Here is a 26032-nt window from a genome sequence, read left to right as displayed (position 1 = left end):
ATATATATACATATATATAGGTATTAATTTTAACGATTTGGTTCAATAAAATTACACTTAGCCTCCCTTAATGATATTATTGATCCTTTCAAATGTCATAAAAAATTTATAGATCTAAAATCTAAAACAAAATTAACAAGCCAAAATAAAATTAGCACAACAACAAAAATTTCCAATAGCAAAACCAAAAAAGTTAAGCCAATTGACCAATTTTACACAAAATAAACACCCAAGCCCTTTAAAAATCTTAAATTGAACTAGATTGGTCGTACTTGTGGAGTAGATGGTGACAACTAAAAAAAATTAAAATACTACCCGCTTGTTTGTAGAGTGGCTATTCTTGTGCTCCTCTTCAAATTTCTACTGCAACTATAGAGCCAGTATTTTCAGTTATGAATGTCACCAAAACTAATCTTCGCAATAAAATGGAAGGTAAGTTTTTGATGGACGCTATGATGTTATTCATTGAAAGGGACATCACTGTGACAATTAGTGCGGATTTAATCATAGATGATTTTAAAATTTTAGAAAAATGTCAAGTTCTTTTTTCTTAAATGATTGCATTGTAATTTGTAATGTATTAAGAAATAATGATTTTTGTGTTTTTGTTTTTGTCGACGATTTGTTAATACTAAATAAATGCTTATTTGAAGTTTCATAATGATTTTTTTTTGTTTATGCTTCCGCCCCTAATTCCAAGTCCTAACTTTGTCTCTTAAGTGTGTGTATAATAGAGTGTGTGTGTGTGTGTGTGTGTAATAAACACCACCCTTTAAGAAAAATAAGTCTCAGTTGTCTATTTCAACTTTTATTTGGTGTCTCATCTCATCTACTCAAATGCGGTTCATGTCAAAATAGCACCCCTCCAACCAAACGAACCTTAAGTATGTGTATAATAAGAGCATCCACAGCAGTAGATCTATAATTTTAGCTATTTAGCACCAATAAAAGTTACTTTATCTATTTTACCTACACACATGATACAGTAGTGAATTTATTTTAGCTTTCAATACAATAAAATAATATAAAATAAACATCACAATAAAATATTATAACCACTACAATAAAATAATATATCCCACTACCAAAAAAACATACACAGCACCAACCACATTTACCATCAGCCACAGCCATAGCCACAACCACAACCACCACCACCACCACCACCACCACCATCACTCTACTTTGGCAACCACAACACAACATAGAAAACAAAAAACAAAAAACAAAACTACAACCACAATCACAACCCCATCGCCACCAGTCACCACAACCAAAATCCCCAAATCCAATGTCAAAATCATCCAACACCACTACCATAGCTAAAATCAACCACCACCACTACCACAGCCACCAAACCCATATGAAAATACATTAAAAAAAAAAAAAAAAAAAAAAAAAAAAAAAAAAAAAACAAACAAACAAACTCAATCACAGCAAAGAGAATAGAGAGATAACGTGGGTCTGATCGGAGGTGTGGGTTAGAGGCGTGGATCAGGGATTTGGGTCTTGGGTCAACTTGGGTTGGTGACGTTGAGGCCGGCAGAGGGGCACGGATTGGGCAATGGGGTTTGGGGAGATCGGCGATGGGGCTTGGCGTGGGTTAGCGGAACAGATCAGCGATGAGGGAGCTGGCTGGCGAGCTAGAGAGAAAAAAAAAATTGAGGAAGAAAGAAGAAAGAAGAGAAGCCGGAGAGAGAGAGAGAGAGAAGGAAATATTTATTTAATGGGAGAAATGTAATAAATTTTTTATTTTTTATTTTTTATTTTTTTATTTTTTATCTTTAAGTTACAGTGCACATCTAAAGATAAATGTGCACTGTAGCTGAGGAGCCAAATCTTTTAGATTTAGCTCCACTGCTGCATCATGATTTTTTTGTAATTAAAAGCTAAAAAATACTATTATACCTATATAACATCACTGTTATGAATGCTTTTAAATGCGTAATAAACACCACCTTTTAAGCAAAATAAGTGGCAGTTGTCTATTTCAACTTCTGTTTGGTGTCACATCTCACTTACTCAAATGCGGTTCATGCCAAAATAGCACCTCAATCACTTTTAGCTTCAACAATCCCCAGAAAGATAGAAAAGAGGTGCAGGTTGGACGATTTAAAAGTCATATTCATGCCACACTGAGTTACCTACCCAATTCTTTCGTTCTTCATTTATTTATTTTCTAAATAAAGATAAGATTTTATTGAAGGGAGAAGACTAGTCGCAAGTCATCTCCTTAATCAGGGAAGATAAGGAAGACAGAGATGTGTAAGGGACCTTATCCACTAACTAAAAAAAGAAGTGTACCAACTAGCCAGATTGTGCTACAAAGTTGACTGATCTTGGAACAAAAATAGAAAAAGGACTTTAGATATAATTTACAATTGCTCGGATGGTCCATTCAAATAACACTAGATGCTTGCTCGTTTGCGCGGACAATATCAAGGGCATGTTTGATACATTAAAGGGAGATTATGATAAGAGCAAAAAAAATTTATTATTAGTAATAAAATATGCTATAATGAAAAAATTATTTAAAAATTATTAGGTGCTCCTGAAATATGGTGATGTAATACTCTCCTATCTTATGAGATATATATTGAAAAAAAGGTTTTTGTATTAAATTACCAATTCTCTCAAAAGTATTGAAATATGACAAATTTAATTATTTAACTACGTACTCTTAACACAAATTCATGGCATCCATTGTATGTAAGGTTACATGGATAATGGCTTTACTTCAAGACCTTCAAATCTCACATCCATAAGCTGCTTTGTTGTCGTCGTTATTTATTTATTTATTTTTAATCAAGCAATATTGCATATTGATGCCAATCCAATCTTTCATGAGAGAACCCAAGGCTAGTCCAATAGATTTGGAGGCCCAAGATGATACCTTTATTGTCACTTAAATTATATTTAATTAGTGTTTTATATCATAATATTTTTTATTAAAAAATCATTTTTACTTTTCAATATGATTTGGAAAATGCTAAAATTATAAAAAATTTTACTACAAAAATGAAAAAACTTACAAACTGATGTTGCGATGAATGTGATTGGTAATAGGGGTGGCAAAATTAGACACGACCCGCGAACCCGATACGACATGACATGAAATTAATATGTTATGAGTTGAGGCTTAATGGATTAGTGTTATATTTAAGTTGACACGACTAACCCGTTTAATAAACGGGTTGAGTTAGTGTCCATCACGTAGTACTCATTTGACCCGTCTAGTTTGTTTAATTAAATGACCTTTTACCAAAATACCATTCAAACCCTAGGTATATAAACTTATTAGTTGTTGTTGTTTATTTTGTTTGACATATTATGATTGATTATTTGTGATATTGAGATATGATTTAGTTTTAAATGATTATTTGTGAAGCAGCTACTCATTAGTTATAAATTTTATATTAAAAATATTTATTTGTTTGGGTTTTCATAATTCATATCAATTTAGTTAATAATAAATTTTTTTTTTCGGTTTTGATAAAATTTGATAAACAGATCGACACGACTGACCTATTTAATAAATGAGTCAAGTTAGGGTTGAGGAATCTTGATCCATTTAATAAACATGTCGGGTTAGTGTTGACCCATATAGTCGGATATTTATGAGTCGGCATGACACGAACCTGACATGCAAACACAAATTGTCACCCCTAATTGGTGACACTTTAAGAAGATAAATAAATGAGTATTTGAATAAATGATGCTAAAGATTCTTTAAATTTTAAAACATGAGACTTACAATGTGGGGGGTAAAAGACCTGGAGGCCCACGTCAATGTCTGCATTGGGCCAAGGGCTCAGCCCAAGGAAAAACCCCTTCTCAACCATAAGGAGAATCCTCCTCGGCATGGATGTAGCCGAGGATAAAGGAGACAACTTGCCACTAGTAGTGACACTCCAAATCGTTCCACAGAATAGGAAAAGTGCTAAAGCAGAAAAAGACAGTGGAGAAAGTGAAAGTGCCTGAGGGGAAGGCTGTCATTATTGCATTCAGTGCCTTGAACCTGACATAACCATACTTTTCTGCCTTTACAACCACTTCCAACAACTGGAGGGAATGGCGGATGGGACAAGTACCTACTCTAGGTACCCCATTCAGGAGGAAGGAAACGACTATAAAAAAGGGAGTAAAGGGAAACAGAAAGGGGCGGAGACCAACCCCCGCCCCCCCAACACACCAAAGACACCAAAAAATGGCTCTCCAGATCGTGCCGATGACCAATCCTCTCAGATGAACCCAGTCCATCTTAACTAGATCGTAGAGAACACCGTGGTAACCGATGTCCATACACCAAGGCCTAGCTCTTTGGCCCACTCTCTACAAATTCATTGTACCGAGCTCACTGGTCTAAGGTCCCATGCATCTTGGGCCTAACCTAAAAAACGTGACCCTACATACAGATATGTACCACCAATCACAAAAAATAATTCAAATATGCATTTAAGGGGATGTTGAAGTCCATTAATTATATTCATTGTTACATTAATTTGTAAAGGCTATGTAGCAAGTTTATAATATTTTTAGCATTTTTCTGTTTAAATTATTTTTTGTGATTGGTGACTTATCTATCTATAAGATTTATGTATTTAAATTTGTTTTATGTCTAACATTATTCAATATTTTGGGCCTTCTTACAAGTGGAGGAAAAATATAAAACAACAATTCTTTTTTTTTTTCCCAAAAAAAAAAAAGAAAAATAATTTGTTGCCCTCATAGTTGGGGTTTTTCTATAGTAGGGGCCCTAGGCAATGGCCTAATTGGTCTAGGACTAGGGCCAGCTTGAGAACCAAGCATATGGAAATTGATTACAGCTTAGTTCGTGACAAAGTTCAAGCAGCAATGTTTTTGTTAACCACGCATATCCACCCATCACTAGTCAGCAGATCTCCTCACCGAGTCACCAAGGCACTTCATTCTACTCAATTTTCTTCTTCGTTTTTCAACATGGGTGTGCTGAACATTTACAATCCAACGTTACATATTGAGGGTAGTATGACAAGTTTCAAGAAAAAGGTTGAAGAAGATGCTACATAAACGACATGTTATTCCCATTGTAATACTAAAACGATGTGTCGTGTGTAGTTTAAGGGCTGTAATTTGAACCAAGTTATGCTATATCCTATATGTCGTGACCTGTGGCTGTGAGGCCTCATCGATTACTTTAGTATGCGAAGTTAGTTGAGTTAGTTATTAGTGTGCATCGGCTATATTTTGGTGGTTAATTAAGAGTAGTCTGTAAACAGAGGCTGTATAGTTTAATTAATCTAATGAGGAATCAATAAAGTTCTCATAATTTCCATCTTCTTTCCTCGAAGTTTTGATATTTCTCTGGGCCATAGTGCTTTTCCATTTGGAAAAAAAAAAAAATATATATATATATATATATATATCAATAAAGTTCTCATAATTTCCATCTTCTTTCCTCGAAGTTTTGATATTTCTCTGGGCCATAGCGCTTTTCCATTTGGAAAAAAAAAATATATATATATATATATATATATATATATGAGTTGTGTTAATGGGTAGTGTCCGTTATCAACAGCTTCTTTATTTTTTAAGGATTTTACTAATGTGTGTCGTTAGGATTTTATTAATATGTGCCCTTAGGACACACATTAATTTCCATTTTTGGAAAAAATTTTCTCGAAAATTGAAAAAATAATGACAGATTTTTCAATTTTTAGGAAAATGTTTTCAAAAAAAGAAAACTTAATGTGTGCCCTAAAGGCACACATTAACCGAACCCATTTTTTTAAACAGTTTTTTGTCTTCTTTTGTAACTTTTTGCAGCTTTATACTATCTTTTACATGTTTTTATAACTTTTTGCAGCTTTTTGAATGAAAAATACATCTTTAACTAGCACCACACCCATGCTGGATAACATTTGCCTATACGTGTATATATATATATATATATATCAATTTTGTCATCGGAATTTAAGCGCACTTATCAGATAACATGTGATTCATCAGCACCTGCCAAGCTTGGAGGGACCTTGAGCAGGTCCCATTGTCTTTAAAGCCAAACTCACCTGCAAATGGCGAACAATAATTTTCATGTCCCTAATTGACCCATCTGTACTCCCAAGCTCCATGGAAGCTATTTATCACACACGTATTACTTATCGTTACTCAAATACTATTACCTCTCACCTTTTGAAATGACTGGATTTTAAATGGGGGCTGACATTAGGTGTTGGTTTATCAAATGGATAAGGAATTGCTATGGTTCACACACTCAGGAACTGTACGTAATACACATGTTCACACAAGGTTAAATTTGACCCATCCAGCCTGAAAGAATGATGACTTGAGTAATATTAGTAGTAATTTTACATTTTGCAATGTAAGTTTCTCCCTTAAATTTTAAATATGCCTTTCCAAATTTTGAAGAGCACATATTTTCAAATCAGGAAAAAAAAAAAAAAAAAAAAAGCACATATTTTTGCCACTTTGGTGCCATTTGGATTCGCGTTTGCGTTTGTGCGTTTTTTTTTTTTTTTTACAGCACTTATAAACAGTAACTGACACTATTCATGCACGTGATTATACTGTATGGGAGACAAAGTTACTGTTCATGGGACCCACACCACTTTATTAAGAAAAAATAATAAAAATAGGTCCCACGGCACTATTCACACATTTAAAAATTATTTTTCTACAATATTTTCAGTTTTCAGTTTTCAATAAAATAAGTTCTATCCAAACAGACCCTTTGTTGATCACTTTTTGGCAAAGTGTATCATTTTTTTATCATGAGTGATGTTAGAGACATTACAATTATAACATAAGACTAATAAATTTAAAGGTCATTAATCACAAAAAATAAAAAAAATAAATAAAAAATCAACAATTAGGTTGTTGATTGAAGTCCACTAATAATATTTATTGTTAAATCAGTTTGTAAACTTTTTATAATTAATACATTACCAATTATCCTACAATCTTAATGTCCTTATTAAGTGGGGCAACATGTGAAAATGGTTTTTTTTTTTTTTTTTTTTTTAATGGAAGGAAAATTAAAAAACAAAGTTTGAATTTTGGACTTTTTGCTTTGACTCCATGAAAAATTACTTATTTCAAAAGTTTAAACTGTCAGAATGCTTCTAACTCTATGATAAAACATAAAAAGCCCTTGTTGTAATAAAAATGACATGCTCTTTGCGTGAATTAGAGTTTAAGTTAGAGTTAAGAGTGGCACAACAACCTTTCCAGATATTTCATTTTTTATGGCATCTTTAACTGAAGCTACGGGCTTCATTATGCTGCCACTTTTCGTGGGAACCACAAGCATGAACTTTTCCTAAATATAAATTGGGGACCTTGCTAGCCTAAATTTCATCAAATTCCCCTACTCCAATTGAGAGACAGAGAGAGAGAGAGAGAGATTGGTATAATGGAAGGTTCATATTTTTCCACTCTAACTACTCTCATGACCCTCATTGTGTTTGCTACCTACATGAACCAATGCTTGGCAAGCAGACCAATTCCCACAGAAACAAACACCCAATTCATCAAAACTTCATGTGGTGCCACAACCTATCCAGAATTGTGCTTCAGCTCCCTATCTAGCTATGCAAACGAAATCCAAACCAGCCCCAAAGTATTAGCCAGCACTGCCCTCTCTGTGGCACTCACAACCACGCGCTCTACTTCAGAAACAATAGCAAAGCTGTACAAAAGCCAAGGGTTAAAGCCTAAAGAGGCTGCAGCCTTGAGCGACTGTGTGGAAGAACTAAGTGACTCTGTGGATGAGCTCGAAAATTCCATTAAAGAAATGGGCAATGCAGGTGGAAAAAGTTTTGGGCTCCAAATGAATGATATTCAAACATGGGTGAGTTCATCTTTGACAGATGAGGATACTTGCTTGGATGGGTTTACTACGAATGGGAATGTCAAGAGCACAGTGAGGAATCAAATTGTGAATGTTGCACAAATGACAAGTAATGCCTTGGCTCTTATCAACAGCTACTCTGCAACCAAAAACCTCAACTAATTAAAGTGAGATCTTAGCTTCAATTGTCTTGGGTTCAAAATTATTCTGACTAATGTTATGGTATGAATCACTTTGTTTAGGGGCCAGTAAAATTGCACAGAAAGTGCAAAATTGAGGGAATTGCAGAGGATTGGTAGGCCTTTGAGTTAGTAATTGTAATTGTAATGTGGGTTTTGATCATATATTTGTATTCTATTGTCAAAATGTATATCAAGTGTTTCTTATTTTATTAAAACATGGGGTATATTTATATTTATATTTTTAAGAATAAAAACATGGGGCATATTATGAGCAAATATTTTTGCCATGAAAGATAAAGGATGTGAAAATATGAAACATAGTCTGGTCGACTATGAACACTGGAACGCTATTGCAAAAGGAAAATACTAGAAATACAAACTTTTTTAGAAAGTCTGGAAGTCTAGTATAATTTTTAAAGGAGCATAATTACCGTTATTATGGGAAGAATTATGACATGATTTTACTAAGTTGAATATTCTTGCTCCATGAAGCCCATGGCAAGAAAGGAGATTGACAACTTAATTTGTAACAGATGAACTCATGAAACATTGAGCAGTTTCTTGTGATTATGTGATGAAAGCACTTTCAGAAGGAACCTTAAAATTGTCAAATTGATGCAGATTCATCCCACCTTGAATTTTTGCAACCAAAGCTGACGAAGATTTTATGCCAGAAAATCCAAGTGCAAGTCTACTTTCCATAGTGATATACGAATATTCTGCCCTTAATCATATCCAACAGGAAAGTGAATCCAAATTTCTTTCTTGTGACCTCACAAATTGCAAATACTAATTTATTAAGAATTAATCAAATTAAAGGTATAGTGTCATCATTTGTTGGGATCGAAATATCTGCAAGATTTGGGTCACAATTTATATCGATTAAACAAAATGGTCAGAATTCTCAAAATCATACATTCTAGAAGAGCCATATACTAAAACCTACCACAATTAAAGCATAAGGGATAATAGTTGGCTTGGGAAGGTTTTCCACTGTAACCAAATATTGATTTGGGTGACACATGCAGGGCAAGTTTCGTATACCATAGGTAAATGTTCATTAGATTCGGACATTGATAAGGATTGCATGGCAGTCTTCAATTTGAGGCACATGGGGATCATTTTATGTGTCCCCACTAAGATAAAGTGCATCACTTTTGCGCACACTTTACCGCTACGCTTTTGATGTGTATATTCTCCTTTGAGAGCCAGACCACCAATATTGGCTGCCATTGGTGAAGCTGGACAGCTATTCCATTTAATTATGAGTTATCTAAGATTATAAATTATTTCACAATTTTTTTACCACAATTTTGATGTGACAAATTATGAGTAGTTAACCATCACTTACACAAAGACTCATTATTTTTTTTTCACTTATCATACTTGACACGTTATAAATGTGGTAAGAAGTTGTGAAAGATTTTGCATTCCTAGATTTTTTCTTTAATTATTGGTGCTGAAGTTTGTTAGAAACTCACCAGAAATAGAAGTTCAATAGTGACTCTCATTAAAGTGTTCCCCAACCTTCTACGCCTACAGTGTCTTGATGGTGTCAATAGACAATTATAACATTGTTCAATCCAGAATATTATTTCTTTCCTGCTTTGCTGTGTAGCTGTGTTGAAATACTTGAAAATTATTTATTTATTAATGAGTGAGAGCTTAACTTGAAAGAAAACACAATACACAAGTTTATACACTCAAAAAAAAAAAAAAAAAAAGGTACAACAAACAGGCAAACCCACTGGAAAACCGAAAACCTATAAAAATACAAACCCAACAGATTTCTTTCAAGATGAATAGAAGGAACCTAAAGAACAAAATAAGAGATACTCCACATGGAGAATAAGGCCCTATTCTGAACATAGTTGCAGAAGCTGCAACTGTCTAACTCAATTCCTTGATCTCCCAGCAGTGGCGGAATATGAATTTTTTCTGGGGGACCAAATTAAATAAATATATATAATGTTTAAATTTGCAAAATACATGGATATGTATAATTTTTACTTAAGGTATGTCTTCGACATGGCTTTATGTTATTTACTTATTTTCTCCTATGTAAGAAAATTTTATCAAGGCGGTATTGTATATTATATAGTTCAAGATAATTAAATTTTCCTTTAATTAAGTTATGTGTATTTATCCTTTAAATTATATTAATCACAATTAATATTTTTTAAATATTATATATTAAATTTGTTTTGTTAATTAAATTAAATAAGTGTAACAATATTTTTAATCATGAAATGCCTACAAATTAATAAATCTTAGATAATTAAATAATAAATATCATTCATATGCCTTAACCATAAAAATCATTCATATATAATAATGATCAAAAAAAAAAAAAAAAAAAAAAAAAAAAAAAAAAAAACTAATCTTTTTTTTAATACACGACAAACTTTAACATGTCCCAAAATTTTAATAATAAAAATATTGCTCTAACGTATTAGCTTCACAATGTTTTCCTCTAATTGAAAGGAAAAGCAGTGGAGCCATGGGCTCCCTCCCTATGCCACTGTCTCCAAACTTATTAGCTTCACAATGTTTTCCTCTAATTTAATTCTACCTTGATGGATGATGGCATTCCTATGCCACCTAATACCTATTGAGATAACATTATCTATAGCTAAAATCAAGGCGTTGAAAAATCATTAATCACTGCCACTGGAACCTTTAAAGTAATCTGATACTATTTAGTATTTAGGAGTTCTCATATAATCCAAATACCTTCAAAACAATTTTATAGTATTTACTATTTAGAAGTTTGCTTATAATCCAAATACATCTAGAGCAATCTAATACTAATATTTAAGAGTTCTCATGTAATCCAAATACAATATCATAGCTCTGTTATTTTATAAACAAACTTTTATTTGTATAAAATACTTATGTTTGAATATATAATATAAATATAAAAGTAGCAGTTGCTAAAATATTTTCAAGGGAGCTAATAAACCAAAACACAAACTCTTATTATTCGCTCTTTACTACCGATTACCGAATATGATATACAACAGACCATAAGGCAAGCTTGTAGATAGTACACTTTAACCACTTACCTTTAATCTGATTTTGACCCCACTCATTGATTTCATTCCAATAGAATTTGCAATTCTTAATGACACACTAGTTCACAAGAAGCCTCCATATCCTTTTTAGATGATCTCTACGACTCTACCTTCTACTTTTTGCCTAAGAATAACACAGTTAGGATCAATATTGACCCCCAATTAATGCATCCTTTTTGGTTATCTGACGTTTGAAACTCATTTTAAATCCCCCCTAATTCCATTTTTATTTAAGAAAGTGTGTACAAAACTTTCTTCACAGACATCAGAAAGGCGTGAGTTAGATGAGAAAGAAAGAAGACACAAAACTTGATTTATTGGGTATAACATTTGGGCTGGGCTTTAATGGAAACGTAATCCATCCTCCAAATTTGAGTGAGTCCTCTTGGTCTTCTCAAACATGGCATGGGCCATATTGGGGTCTGGACAAAACCAATGGGCCTGTAAAGTCTCAGGCCCACTTGAACCACAAGGTCCACAACGAATGCACCAATGCCGCTATGTACACCAGTGGCAGTGAGGGTGCTCAAAGCTTCAACCTCAGATTTGGATAGGCTTTTTTTTTTTTTTTTTTTTTTTTTGACTCAGGCTCTACCCCACCTCTCATACATGACATGAGGGTATGAATTCTGAGCTATGTGGCATCTTCCAAGCCATTGTTATTTAAGGCCCATGTGACCATGACAAGTTTTATTTTCCTCCCCATATACAAAATTAAATTTCTGATTTTCTTTGTCAGTTCTGACCAGCCAAACTTCCAAAGTTACCGAACTACCACATTTTTTAAATTAAAATTTTCCCCTCCTGAATGAGCTAACCATAATTAAATGGGCTGGCAAGATGTAGGACTTGTTTTCGGCCAACCATTTTGTTGATTGGATTGATAACTAGGAAATTAGGACCTAATCAAATTTGGAAGTTCTAATAAAACCTCTAGTAAGAGCAATTAAATCATAAGCTAAAACTAGTTTTCAGGAAATTCAGGATCATTCACTCTAGGCTAAGAGGTTTATACTCAAGATGATTTGATTATTATTATTATATAGGACTTTAAAATTGCTAATATCAAGCTATTTTAAAATTTATTAAATATAATTATTAAATTACTTAATTCGTATCGTACATTAGTTGTTTTATACTATCTTACAAAATTATATTAAAATATAGGTTTTTACTTTAGAACTATATATTTAGTTTTGATTTTTTTTTTTATTCAAACCCCTAATATGTACTTCTATTTATCCTATTTTTTTTCATTATTATGTTAAGAATATAACTTAAAACAAAACAAAAATCATTTAGATAGTTGTATAATCAGCTCACATATCTAAATTTATTATAAAATGGGTTTAAAGGATAGTTTAGTAATAATGAGTCTAATGGTATCCTTTATAGTGTCTCATATATATATATATATATATATATATATATATATATATATATATCTACTTATTTTTAAATTTTTCAACAAAAATAAATAAATAAATAAAAGCTAAAATTAAGATTAATTTTCATGACAAAATTAGTAATTTTATTTTGAATGGAGGGCAAAAAAAATTCTATTTTCCCTAATTTTCTTTTTCCAAAAATGAAAATGAAAATGAAAATACTCCAGAAAACAATCTTCCGGTTCAGAAGGACCGAGACCGAAAACGAAAGACAAGCCAAAACTCACGAGCGCCTCTAACCTCTTATATACTATTGCGTTATCCCCAAACCCAAACCATAACTACCAGATGGAAGTGTGAGAGACAGAAGAGAAGAGAGCCCAAAACAACAAAAGAGAAAAGCTCTCTCACTCACAGTCATACAGTAAAAATGGCGGCAGAGTCAGTGAGAGTGTCAGCTTCCTCAGCGTGCAATTTCAGTTTCAATGGCTCTCAAAGAAGGCCTACAATCCCTCTCTCTCCAGCTCGCTTTCTGGGTCTTCGTCCTCGACGACATTTATCTTCTTCTTCTGAGTTCCTTGCCACTGTGCGCCTTAACTCAATATCTTCCAAGCCCTCCACTTCGCAGAGCAGAAGAAATTTCTCTGTCTTCGCCATGGCCACTGAAGGTCTCTCTCTCTCTCTCTCTCTCTCGCTCTTAGTTTAGTAGTTGAAAGTTAATTTTTTGGTGTCATTTGCGTGTACCCTTTTATCCAAATGGTTAAATTTTAAGGCAATTATGTGAAATTGATGGGTAGTGGATTATTTGATTACTTAGTTTGTATTCGGTTTCATTTGCTTCCTGCTTATGTGAATCAAAGTAAATTTTCTTTGTTCTACAAATTAGTTGTTTAATATCTTTATTTAGTTTATAGCTGCTTTCAAGTTCAATGAATGCTCACTGTCAATTTCCAATTTCTTTTTTATGAATGATAAGAACTTCATTGATCAAAACGCAGTACAAGAAGCTGCATAAGCAGCAAACATAAACTTAGAGTCCAGAATAGCCAACAAAACAACAGCCAAACTTACCTTGAAACCCAGAGCACATACAAGCAGAAACCACTAACAAGCTGCAAAGGGCAAGTACCACATAGAACAAGAACAAGCAAGAAACCAGCACAAATAAAACAACTCAAACTACTCAAACAAAACCTGGCCTAACATCAAAGGATTTGCTGAAGTCTGCAGTTTTTTCACCTGCTGGCTTTTAGAGCATATCCTTTCCCATTGATTTTATTATTCCTATAAGCTCATAAGGCAAAGATATGATATTTTGAATGTATGTCAAATTGTGTCACTTTCCAAAATTCTAATATTTAGTGTCGATATAGTGTGGAATGGGACCATTTGGCTCTTTTCAAATGATGAAATGAATTTCAGTCATTACTATTTGTAGTTCTGATATTTAGAAACACAGCCACATATTTTAAGTCTCAAGAAAATAGTTACTTTTGCAATGTATTGGCAATAACTTCTATACTTGATAATGGGATAAGCGATATGCATTCTTGCTTGTTTCATTGATTATATCATGGCATACTGTGACCAAAGCCTATATAGATTACTCTTCATTATGGTTTGTGAAACCTTTTGTGTATCAGCTAACATAGCAGAGATTATTTTTCTTTTGTCTTTTTGCCAGAGTCAAAGCGTGCAATACCATTGAATGATTATCGCAATATTGGAATTATGGCTCACATAGATGCAGGAAAAACTACCACTACCGAACGGATTCTTTACTATACAGGAAGAAACTATAAAATAGGGGAGGTACATGATGGAACAGCTACAATGGACTGGATGGAGCAAGAACAAGAAAGAGGGATTACCATAACTTCTGCTGCAACTACCACATTTTGGAACAAACACCGGATTAATATTATTGATACTCCTGGCCATGTCGACTTCACTCTTGAAGTGGAACGTGCTCTCAGGGTATTGGATGGCACTATATGCTTGTTTGATAGCGTTGCTGGTGTGGAACCACAATCTGAAACTGTTTGGAGGCAAGCTGATAAATATGGGGTACCCAGAATATGCTTTGTCAATAAAATGGATCGTCTTGGAGCAAACTTTTTCCGAACAAGAGACATGATAGTGACAAATTTGGGTGCTAAACCACTGGTGATTCAAATACCTATTGGTTCAGAAGATACTTTTCAGGGAGTTGTTGATCTTGTGAAGATGAAAGCTATAGTTTGGTCAGGAGAAGAGTTGGGTGCTAAGTTTGTCTATGAGGATATTCCAACAGATCTTCAAGAGCTAGCACAAGAGTATCGATCTCAGATGATAGAAACCATAATTGACTTAGATGATCAAGTTATGGAGAGCTACCTAGAAGGAGTTGAACCTGATGAGGAAACCATTAAGAAATTAATAAGGAAGGGAACCATCTCAAGCAGTTTTGTCCCAGTATTATGTGGCTCAGCTTTTAAAAATAAGGGTGTTCAACCATTGCTTGATGCCGTTGTGGATTATTTGCCTTCTCCAGTTGATTTGCCAGCAATGAAGGGGACTGACCCAGAGAACCCAGAACTGATAATTGAAAGGGCTGCAAGTGATGATGAGCCATTCTCTGGACTAGCTTTCAAGATCATGAGTGATTCATTTGTGGGTTCCCTTACATTTGTGAGGGTGTATTCAGGAAAGCTGACTGCTGGATCCTATGTACTGAATGCAAACAAAAACAAAAAAGAAAGGATTGGTAGACTTCTAGAAATGCACGCAAACAGCAGAGAGGATGTTAAGGTAGCTTTAACAGGTGACATTATTGCTCTTGCTGGTTTGAAAGATACCATTACAGGCGAAACACTGAGTGATCCTGAGAATCCCATTGTGCTTGAACGGATGGACTTCCCTGATCCTGTGATCAAGGTTGCAATTGAACCCAAGACTAAAGCTGATGTTGATAAGATGGCAACTGGGTTAATCAAACTTGCTCAAGAAGACCCTTCTTTTCACTTCTCACGGGATGAAGAGATCAACCAGACAGTGATTGAAGGAATGGGAGAATTGCACCTTGAGATTATTGTCGATCGACTCAAGAGGGAGTTTAAGGTTTATATCTGAAACCTACGTGTTAGATTTTCAAATTCATATGTTCTATACCTAGGATCATGATCTGGCACAATACACCTCTTTAAGATGCCTCTTTGGGACAATACTCTAACCAACATGCACATGCACAAGCACCTATATATATATATGCTTGAACATATAATAGTGTAAATGGTTATGCATGCACATGCATTTGCATCATGTTACTTCTTCATTTGTTCAGTTTGCACAAGTTTGAATTATTATCCTTACCATGAGAGAGAGCAAAGGGGAAGAATGTGAGTTAATATCTACAGTCTGACCAATTGTCTGATCAGTAAAGATTTCTAGTTTACTCTATTGGCAACTCCTATTTGAGAATATGCAAAGAACAAAATGGTTGGTTGTATTGTTATTTTGAATTGTCATAATGGGGCTGCTTGTTTTACATAGGTGGAAGCTAATGTTGGTGCGCCTCAAGTAAACTACCGAGAAAGTATTTCTAGAATCTCAGAAGTGAAGTATGTGCACAAGAAACAGTCAGGTGGACAAGGTCAGTTTGCTGACATCACTGTACGGTTTGAACCCATGGAAGCAGGTAGCGGATACGAGTTCAAAAGTGAAATAAAGGGAGGTGCAGTGCCCAGAGAATACATTCCTGGGGTGATGAAAGGATTAGAGGAGTGTATGAGTAATGGTGTGCTTGCAGGATTTCCTGTTGTTGATGTACGTGCTGTGCTAGTAGATGGATCTTACCATGATGTCGATTCAAGTGTCCTGGCATTTCAGCTGGCAGCCAGAGGAGCTTTTCGTGAAGGGATGAGGAAGGCTGCCCCAAAGATGCTTGAACCCATTATGAAAGTTGAAGTTGTCACACCTGAGGAACATTTAGGAGATGTGATTGGTGATCTAAACTCAAGGAGAGGTCAGATCAACAGCTTTGGTGACAAACCTGGCGGCCTCAAGGTATGTCCAACAATCTCGTCTCTTGCTTAACCTTAACATATATTTTGAAAATTTTCTTACTACAGCATTTACTGTATTGCATATTTTTCAGTCAACTCTAGCTACCTTTTATAACCACATACTAAATTTTGCGTAGTCCTTGCATTCATAGTGATTGGTTGCAACTCTTCATTGTAAAACTGCATACTTTTTACACATCTATCTCAAGACTGTCAATACCAAGTTCTAACTTCTAAGGCATAGTAAGTGAAAAAGACAATTGAAAAAAAGGGAATAATTGACTGTAACAGCATGTGTTGTTTGGGCTTCCTGTGGTATCTTGGACCTTTCATGAATTAATGCCTTAAAACAGGAAATGGAATGCTGATGATCGAAGCAGTGGCACTTGATCATAAGCTATATCTTCATTTTTCTTATGTTCCTTTATTCTTGGGTCCTAGTTCACTGGTTGTTTTGGGATTCTTGCAGGTGGTTGATGCACTTGTCCCCCTGGCAGAGATGTTTCAGTATGTCAGCACACTCCGGGGGATGACAAAAGGCCGTGCATCCTATATCATGCAATTAGCCAAGTTTGATGTTGTCCCTCAACACATCCAGAATGAACTCAGCTCTGCCAAGGAGCAAGTTGCTGCTTAATTTATTCTCCCTCGTGAAGAACAGGGAGCAAAATATTTTTGTCAATTTAATATTTAGAATTCGACTGAACGACATAAATTTTTTTTTTCTTTCTTTCTTTTTCCCCTTTCCCTATACTTACCCTGTAACATTTCATAAAGCAATCTTAGACTCAGTCCAACTCTACACAAAAATGAACAAGAAAAGGCTGTGATGAAAACATTTTGCCAATATCATAGCTTCATAATTAAGTAAATATGATTGGGTTTGTAGGAATGGGGGGGAAAATGTTTATAACTAAACTCGGCATAAAGTGGACTCGAAACAAAAAAAAATTAAGTCAATAGCAGTTCATAAAGTAAATGTGAACATTTGAAAAATGTGAACTACAACAATTCCTATTATTGTTTAGGTCTTCAGAATGTTTATACTTTATACAGCACAATAATTTTAGGTTCTGACAAATTAGGGAATGACACTTGGCGAGGGCAGAGAAACCTTCCGGAAATGTCCAATGACTAAAATGTTGAGCAGTATAGTCAACACAGCATTTAGGGAATTTCCCTTGAGCAGTAAGGCTTGGGGATGTTGGGGACTCCACTAATGAATTTGTCGGAAAAATGATTAATTATGGTTTTAATATGATAGAATTATTAATTTTAATTTGAAAGAAAGAGAAAGCAAGTAAAATTTTGGAAGATTGAAAATTTTTACATTTTTAAACTATCACAAACATAGTAAAATGTATTAATAGAATGACAAAATTTAGTTACAAAATTGATTTTAGTATTAAACTATAACCTTACTCGATATTATTTTATTAGAGATGAATTTGGACAAATCTATCATTAAATTACATTTTCATCTTATATTCTTCATACTTACAAAATTTCTAAAAAATTAAGGATCAATAATTATGTTATTAATAAATTATTTAAATTACAAGTTTTGTAGTTTAAAATTATGCATAAAATATAAACTTATAAATTATATAGTAAACAATATTCAGTTGATACAAAATTTGATATATGTATTAAAAACATAAAAAAAAAACATACAATTTAACGGTTAAATTTTCAAATTATTTTCTTCTCAAATGTGCGAAGATGTGCAACTTTTGTCATTAATGGAATGCACATTCAAAAAGAAAATAATTTTTATTTATTAAACTTTTAGGCCTTAATTAAAAAAGTTTTTTTTACGTTGAAAGAGTAATTATAGAAAAACTTCACATTTTGCCCAACTAACCCCCAAAACCCCTCATTTTATTCACAACTGCAGTTATCATGTAAATTTATACTAACACTACTTATTTTGCTACTTATTTTGCATTTTTTTTTTACTGTATCCCAAGGATAAAAGCAAGAAAGTAGATATTATTTTATTTTTTTATAGGAAAGTAGACAGTAGTGGTTATATGTGAGAAAAAAAAATCAATATTAGAATGAAATGTATGCAAAATAAATATTAAATATGAGAAAATAGAATACATGTATCAATTACAATATATATTATTTAGCAAAAAAATTACAATATATATTTTCATCAATAGAAAAGGTTTTGTTTTTTTTTTAGTTGAGTAAGGGGCCTTATATATATATATATATATATATATATATATATTCAATACTATAAAACAAATAAATATGATAAATTCTATTTTAGGGGCCTTCATCCATTTGCAGGATTTAGGCCATTGCCTAAATGGCCTATTAATGTTTGAGCAACCCCTGCCTGCCTGTTATGGTGTGAATACTATCCCCATCCTCAGCCTAGCTGAACCAAGAGCTAAACCAGCCAATCAGACAACCTATAAAGAACATGTGTAGTGTGTGTTTATGGGGGAGAGAGAGAGATTCAGAACCGAAGGTGTGTAATTTAAAACACAACGACGACCTCCACTAAACAATTTGAAAATGAGGAACATCACAAAATTTTGCCAATTCAAATTAGTTTGTTTAAATATCCCCTTAATTCACACAAAATACAATCTGACTAACGCAGAAGTCTTTTGTCCATGTTACATCTTCCCCCTCAGATTCATCTGATCTGAACAATTCCTGCACTAACCAGCTTCTGGATCTTGTTCATCACCATCGGGTTCTTTGTGTGTTCTTGAGCAGCCTTGGGATTTTCCTGGAAATCGATCAACACCTGCATACATCACCCAAAGCATTTTCAGCAATTCCATATACCATAGAAAACAATAAAGAATCATTTGAGATCACAGGTTTAACTTAAAAAGACCAAAAATTCAAAATGAGCATACCTGTCTCATAACAGGGTCTTGGAGGATGTTCTGAATTTCAGGGTCCTGCATTCCCTTGGCCTGCAACGTGGAAACTTATGTAAAGATCACAATTCCCAAACTGGTTTCATAAAATCAGTCTAAAAAAGAGAGAGAAAAGTCACACCTGTCTCTCCTTCAATTCATCAGGTGTCAAATCTCCACGGCTAGCCTTGTTAATTTGTTCTACACATCTGCAAATTATTTTGATTTGGCAGTTAAACAAGGGCTTTATACCATAGTCTATGTCAAAAACGACAAAAGCAGTCAGGTTAAAAACCATACCTCTTCACACCATCAAGCAATTCCTGGTTGCTAGGATCATGCTTCAGCCCCTCCTGATATGTTTCCAAAGCTTTGTCATATTCTTTCATGAAAAACTGGACAGCACCTTTTCTGTTATAACCCTTGGAAAAGGTTGGATCAAGCTCAATGCACTTTTCTGCATCCTTCAATCCCTCTGGTAAAGCCCCAAGTTTTGTGTAGCATGCAGCTCTATTGCTATATGCCTGCAAGACAGCAAGTGTATCAAACGGTGATCCATTGCATTTACTCTTCTTGAGACAGAAGACTTAAATATACTTTGGCAGTACAAATGAAGGAGTGTCAGAGGTTTTTTACCCTTGGATCTTTCGGGTTCCTTTTCAAGGATTCTGTGTAATGCTTAATAGCCTCTGGATATTTCTGCTGCTTGAAATACTCATTGCCTACATATACCATAGATAAGCAGTCAAGAAAGAGATAGACATGAAGAAATTCTTAGAAGTTTTCAAGAACGTGCAGCAATGCTAGCACAAAAACCTTATATTTTAGGCATAATAATACACAATATATGGACCCCACATAATAGAGGTCAGGAATAGCATTTTAAAATTATAGGAAGTGCTATTGATTCAGAGCTAGTCCAGGGTTGCTATTCAAGAGGAATAAATATATAGGAGTGTAACGAGTCAATCAAAAGACACCAACATAATGTGTGAAGAAACCATTAGTAGGATCAGCAATTCTATCAAGAGATACAAAGCACAACAGCTACTTTTGGATACCTTTCTCAATTGAGATACCTTTCTCAATTGAGATAAAAGTAAATAAATAAATAAAACGATAGGTGAAGTGTTCTAGACGGGATACCTTTCTCACGTTCCTCATCAGCTACTTTTGGATCAAAGTACTCTTGCTGCTCTAGTTCCTTCTTTGCTTTTTCAGCATCATTAAGTTTCTTCAATGTGTCTGGGTTACGGTGCTCAGTGAGAGCTTTCTGGAAACTCTCAATTGCAGGTTCATAGTCCTTTGATGTTTTTGCCATTTTCACCAGGGCACTTCCCTTCCTAGTCAAAGCTTTCGCTATCATTTTAAAGTCTGATCTAAGCTCTCTTCCCCTTTCAACAGCCTTGTCACAGTCTTTAATACAATCCTCATACTGAAATGACAATAAAGTTAAAAGTTGAATTAGGGTGCAGTTAAAAAGAAATAAATGTGAATATCAGACAGTTTAATACAGCCAAGTAAACAGTCCAAATGTTTCTTGTTCATATCAGAATCAATGTGTACATTGGACAGCAATAAGAATAGTGGAGGCAATTGTTAGGACCATTTTAGGTGCTGACATTTGAGGTGCCAAAGGTATGCCCCACAAATTGGCACAAAAACAGTTTGAGGCAAGCAAACAAACAAAAGAATGAACAACTTCCTACTGATGCTGTTCTATCTCTAGGCTGAAACTAAAGGTTCATGAGACAAATCTACATGAAAATTTAAAAATTCTTAATCACTCAATTACAGAGTCATATTTTCTTCTTATAACAGGATTACATTTATATATTTATATAATAGTGGGTAAGGCTTTGCTCCAGTGCACTGGAGGCAACAAGATCCGGAAATGTGGCAAAAATCTGACATATTTCAGTATCTTGTCAGCTCGAGTACTGTCAAGATTACAGGATTTGGGTAACTCAGCAAGTTGGGCCCAGGTGAGGTTGATTAAGGTCAAGATAACTCTTTTCTTCATAATAATGCACACCCTATCATTTTATAGCCAGTGAATCAAATGAAAAAAGTATAGAAAATCAGTATGTCCAAATGATAGTCCACTATTGTTGCAATGAATTGATAAATCATAATTCAATAACACATCCACATGAACCTCAACTCATTAAACTAAAACCCGAAATACTGAATATTTCAAATTCAGGGCTTTTTTTTATCTTGCCATTAAGGTTTTAAACATAAGATATAGTGAAAACAGAGACCAAAACAACTATGATGACAGAAAAGGCATTTCACATGAAACACAAATCGACAAACAAATTAAGAATTCCCACAAGTGCAATTGTTCCTATACCACTAGTCAACTACACCAATAGAAACTAAATTGTAACAGTCAAAATCAAAAGCAAGCAATAAATTTTTTTGATAAAGGAGGTATTGTCTCAATCGTGATACCTGACCCATTTCGAGATAAGTAGCAGCTCGATTCATGAGATATGAAATGTCCTCATCATCCAACTCCATGGCCTTCGTATAATGAGCGATGGCCGTATCAAAATCCTTCTTCTTATACGCAGCATTCCCCAATTCCTTCTCACTCACCGCCTGCGCCTTCCTCTCCTTCTTCTCCCTCTCCTCCTCCGTCAGCTCCATCGGCTCCGGCTCGGGTTCGGGCTCAGGAACCTTCACAGGCTCAGACTCCGCAGCTCTCTTCCTCTCCGGCGGAGAGGAAGGAGACGGAGAAGACTCCGGCATCTCCGTGTCCTCAGAAGTAGGCGTACGGAATTTGAGATTAAGCAAAACCCCTAGGGCTTGCATAACCCTCTGGTCCTTGAGGTAAAGGTTGAGATTGCTAGGGTTTTTCTGGATCTCCTGCATCATCTTCACGAAATCAGGCTGTTGAAGGTAAGCCCTAGTGGATGGATCCGCAGTCAGCTTGGCCCACATCTCCGGACCGGAGAAAGCATCGCCGAAGAGATTGTTTCCCGGCGGCGGAGGACCGGCACGGGACCGAGAAGCCGAGGCTTGAGCATCGGCTAAGCCGGATTTGAGAGCCTCGTTGTTAGGGTCGTATTCGAGACCTTTCTTGTAAGCTGAAACGGCGTCGTCGTAGTGAGCCAAGCCGAGATGAGCCGCGCCGAGTCGGCTATAACCCTTGGACCAGTCGGGTTTGAGCTCTACGGTCTTCTTAGCATCGGTCAAGGCCTCGGAGTACTTGTTGATAGAAGCGTAGGCGGCGGATCGGTTAGAATAGAGGACGTGGTTGGTCGGAGCGAGATTGATTGCTTCGGAGAAGTGGCGTATGGCGGTGGGGAAGTCGCCGGCGGAGAAGGCCGCGTTGCCTTTGGCTTTGGCTTCTTCAGCCATGAATCGAAGAGAGAGAGAAAGCGATGAAAGATTTTGAGTTTTGGTGATGAAGGAGGGGTTTGGATGTGATTGAGAATTGAGAGAGAGCTTATATAAAAGGAGAGAAAGGAACGAGAGAGTTCTAGTGAGTGGCGTATAGAGAGGCGCAGAGGGGTTCTGGAAGGTTCCTACACGTTGAGTCTTGACTAGACTTTAGAGTTGTTTTAAGAGTTGTGTTGAGTCTTTCGCTATTTTGGATTCGCTCGTGTCGTGTGGTGTGCGAGACTTCTATGGGACGGAGGAGGCTTGCTTGGAAATGGAGGTTTAGGTTATGTTTAGTAATGATGTATGTATTCTTTTAGAAATACGTATAGATGAAAAAATATGTGAAAAAATGTGTAATATTATTTACACACTAAAAACTGTTATTTAAAATACACTATCAAACAGCTCTTTAATGGTCTTTCTTTACTCTTTTTGGTTGGATAACTCATAATTGAGTGTTTGCAAGTGCAATTACTTAATTAATCATAAGTGAAAATAGATTGGACTTTTGATCCCTATATTATGGGTTAATTTTTATTTTGGTCCTTACTTTTTCGGGATGCCTATGTTGGTCCTTGAAAATTGAAAATCGAAAATCAAAAATCGAAAATCGTTACTATTTTAGTCCCTACTGTCATCTTAATAACGAAAATTATCTAAGTGACAAATGGAGTTCGTATAAAAGTAAATTGATTTTAGTCCCTATCGTCCATATTATGCACTCTGTTTGTCACGTAGACAATTTCCGTTACTGAGATGATGGTAACAACTAAAATGGTAATGATTTTCAATTTTCAAGGACCAATATATGCGCTCTAAAAAAGTAGGGACTAAAACGAAAATTGGCCCAAAATGTAAGGACCAAAAGTGCGTTTTCAACTTAATCATATTTGTATGTGGTTGAGAAATTTCAAATTTGTGATTACCGGTTGACTTGACCTCGTTGACCAAAACCAAATAGGAAATGCAACTTTATATGTTTACAACTTGAAAATGTTGTAAATGTGTCATTTTTTTTTTGTACTATATTTACCCTTTTTTGTAAATTTGTACAATATTTATCACTTTTTGCAAACGTGTACAATATTTTTCACTTTTTTGTGTTTACAATATAAATTTATATTGTACCATACAATGTAAAAGAAGAATTTCTCATGAGAAATAATAAATCTAGACATGCACTCAATTTCTTTATCTTTTTTTCTTTAGGAATGACAACGGGTCGGGTTTGAAGCTAGTTTCTTTATCTCCAAACCCACCCCACCACTTGCCACCCGTGACCCAAACCCGCCCTGTTAACTAAACGGGTTTTTTTTTTTTTTGCCCCTATATGCACCCCCACAAGCCCCGCCATGCCTTTTCAAGGCCCTAAACTAGGGCCCAATCTAAAGGCCTTGAAGGCCTGAACCAAGGCCCAATAAAAAAAATTCAATTTCCTAAAGCCTAAACACTCTAAAGCCTAAAGGTCAAGAGAAAATAAGATCAAAAATTGTTGATTTGTAAAAAATTGAGGAACAAAATCAAATGGTTCATCCAAAATTCCTATCAAAATACAAAGTTTCTCATAACACATTCATTCCAGCACATCTTCCACCCCAAATTCCAAATCCAAATGCAAACATCTCCAATAGATGATACATTCAAACCCACGAATCTACAAAACTTCACTCCCACCTTCATTCTTAAAACCCCAAATTTCAAACTCAAACCATCAAATCAACCAACTTAAACCAAACCAAAGGGGAAGGATATTTTGGTCATAGACTTAAACAAAGACAAGGTGGGGAATGAACACACAAAAAAAGGGTGGAGAACGAACTTGTGAGACAGAGGACTACAGCAAAGTGGAGAAGCAGGAAGGAGGGAGGGCTTGACGGGGGTGGCTGGTGGCGGGCTGAGAGAGTGAGAATGAGGTCGTGACTCGTGAGGTTGGGTTGCATTGGTGAGAGTGAGAGCTTGAGGAAGGGGTCGACAGTTGAGAGAGATTTGAGAAGTGAGATTGATTAGGGTTTGAGAATAGTTAGTGATATATATCGTTAGGGTAGTTTAGTAATTTTAAATGTATATGTGTAGGGTTTGAGTTCAGGGTGGGTATGAATAATACCCGCACCCGACCCAAACCCACTACGAGTTGGTTTATTAAAACCCAAACCTGCCCTTAATGTTTCACGAGTTGGGTAAAACTCGAACCTTATGGTTGGGTCAGGTACTTGCGAGTTGGATAAAAATTTCCACTCCTATTTTTTTTAGAGGTATACAATTTCATAACTTGTTGATTTGCATAATGGTGAGTGGTGAACACTTTCTCTCTCCTACTGTAATAACTAACTTTTTGAATCCATATTTCGTGGTGTGAGTATATTTGCACATGACTATAAATCATCATTTTTGCCCAAAATATGTTGTCTTGGTTATTTTTCGTTTTTGCGATATATTACTTGTCTACGGTTTGATTTTAGTCCATGAGTTGCCGATTGAAATATTTTATGTGCTCTTTGTAATAGTGAAGAATTTGCTTTGATACATCAATTGGATTTTTACATAAAACACGATCAAATCTTGTCAAACTAGGGTTTAGCCATAAATTAATCGAGTTTTCCATAAAATGAAGGCATTTTGACCTTGGTTAGCTATGATTTTTTAATTCGAAAACTCAAAATGGTTTTTCAACAAATTCCATGGCATGATTGGTTTAAAAATGCATTATTGGTTATCTTAGTCTTTTAATAAAGGATTCCATAAACTTAAGGGAGGGTCAAAATGGGGCGATGACGCTTGATATATGATTACTTATGCTCCATTTGTTTTGATGGAAACCTTATGTAAAGATTGTTTTTTGTGTATTTTTTGTGTTTTGTAATATATAAAATAAAATAAAAATGAGTTAAAGGATAATCATCTCTTAACTTTCCTTATTTAGTTTGGCATGATATAGAGTTGTTTTCCATAAAATTTTAGCGGAAATGAACTTTGTCACATCAAGCTAAATAAGGAAAGTCAAAAGATGGTTTTCCAATTTATTTTAAGGCCGTTACCAAATAAAGGAAAATGATATAATTTTTTAGAAAATATTTTTTTGGAAAATATTTCATTTTTCAAAAAAATGTTAATGTCAAAATAAACATAGCGTTAAAAATTAATTTATGTGCTTTCCATAGTTTACTGTTACTTTCATTTTCTCCTTCAAGCATAAAAAATCCTCTTAATTGACCCAA

At 34.8% G+C, this 26032-nt stretch overlaps 3 protein-coding genes across 3 annotated transcripts; 2 read left to right on the top strand and 1 right to left on the bottom strand.

Moving 5' to 3' along the window:
* Positions 1-7338: 7338 nt before the first annotated feature.
* On the top strand, positions 7339-8267 carry LOC115971921 (21 kDa protein-like). Its single transcript, XM_031092027.1, has one exon. It carries the CDS (start codon positions 7412-7414, stop codon positions 8009-8011), a length of 600 nt encoding a protein of 199 aa, XP_030947887.1. The 5' UTR covers positions 7339-7411; the 3' UTR covers positions 8012-8267.
* A 4460-nt stretch (positions 8268-12727) lies between these two features.
* On the top strand, positions 12728-17408 carry LOC115971114 (elongation factor G-2, chloroplastic). The gene is made up of 4 exons (XM_031090806.1): positions 12728-13161; positions 14178-15592; positions 16025-16537; positions 17006-17408. Exons 1-4 carry the CDS (start codon positions 12924-12926, stop codon positions 17171-17173), a joined length of 2334 nt encoding a protein of 777 aa, XP_030946666.1. The 5' UTR covers positions 12728-12923; the 3' UTR covers positions 17174-17408.
* A 1614-nt stretch (positions 17409-19022) lies between these two features.
* LOC115971417 (hsp70-Hsp90 organizing protein 3-like) lies at positions 19023-23029 on the bottom strand. The gene is made up of 7 exons (XM_031091334.1): positions 21882-23029; positions 20571-20859; positions 20061-20146; positions 19725-19948; positions 19567-19633; positions 19422-19481; positions 19023-19306 (listed from the first exon to the last, which is right to left on the bottom strand). The coding sequence occupies exons 1-7, from the start codon at positions 22791-22793 to the stop codon at positions 19193-19195; spliced, it is 1752 nt and encodes a 583-aa protein (XP_030947194.1). The 5' UTR covers positions 22794-23029; the 3' UTR covers positions 19023-19192.
* Between the last annotated feature and the right edge of the window lie 3003 nt (positions 23030-26032).

This window comes from Quercus lobata, chromosome 12, assembly GCF_001633185.2.
Source record: "Quercus lobata isolate SW786 chromosome 12, ValleyOak3.0 Primary Assembly, whole genome shotgun sequence".
In the NCBI taxonomy this organism is placed as follows: Eukaryota; Viridiplantae; Streptophyta; class Magnoliopsida; order Fagales; family Fagaceae; genus Quercus; species Quercus lobata.
Note: the sequence above shows the minus strand (reverse complement) of the source record. Positions and strands in the feature narration are given on the sequence as shown.

Excerpts from the sequence above, each read along its gene's own strand:
- LOC115971417 (XM_031091334.1), bottom strand. The coding sequence starts at position 22,793 with ATGGCTGAAGAAGCCAAAGCCAAAGGCAACGCGGCCTTCTCCGCCGGC. Across the intron at positions 20,147-20,570 it reads TGATGAGGAACGTGAGAAAG|GCAATGAGTATTTCAAGCAG; the intron begins GTATCCCGTCTA and ends TGGTATATGTAG. Across the intron at positions 19,634-19,724 it reads TTGCTTGATGGTGTGAAGAG|ATGTGTAGAACAAATTAACA; the intron begins GTATGGTTTTTA and ends AATAATTTGCAG.
- LOC115971921 (XM_031092027.1), top strand. The coding sequence starts at position 7,412 with ATGGAAGGTTCATATTTTTCCACTCTAACTACTCTCATGACCCTCATT.
- LOC115971114 (XM_031090806.1), top strand. The coding sequence starts at position 12,924 with ATGGCGGCAGAGTCAGTGAGAGTGTCAGCTTCCTCAGCGTGCAATTTC. Across the intron at positions 15,593-16,024 it reads GACTCAAGAGGGAGTTTAAG|GTGGAAGCTAATGTTGGTGC; the intron begins GTTTATATCTGA and ends TGTTTTACATAG. Across the intron at positions 16,538-17,005 it reads ACAAACCTGGCGGCCTCAAG|GTGGTTGATGCACTTGTCCC; the intron begins GTATGTCCAACA and ends GGATTCTTGCAG.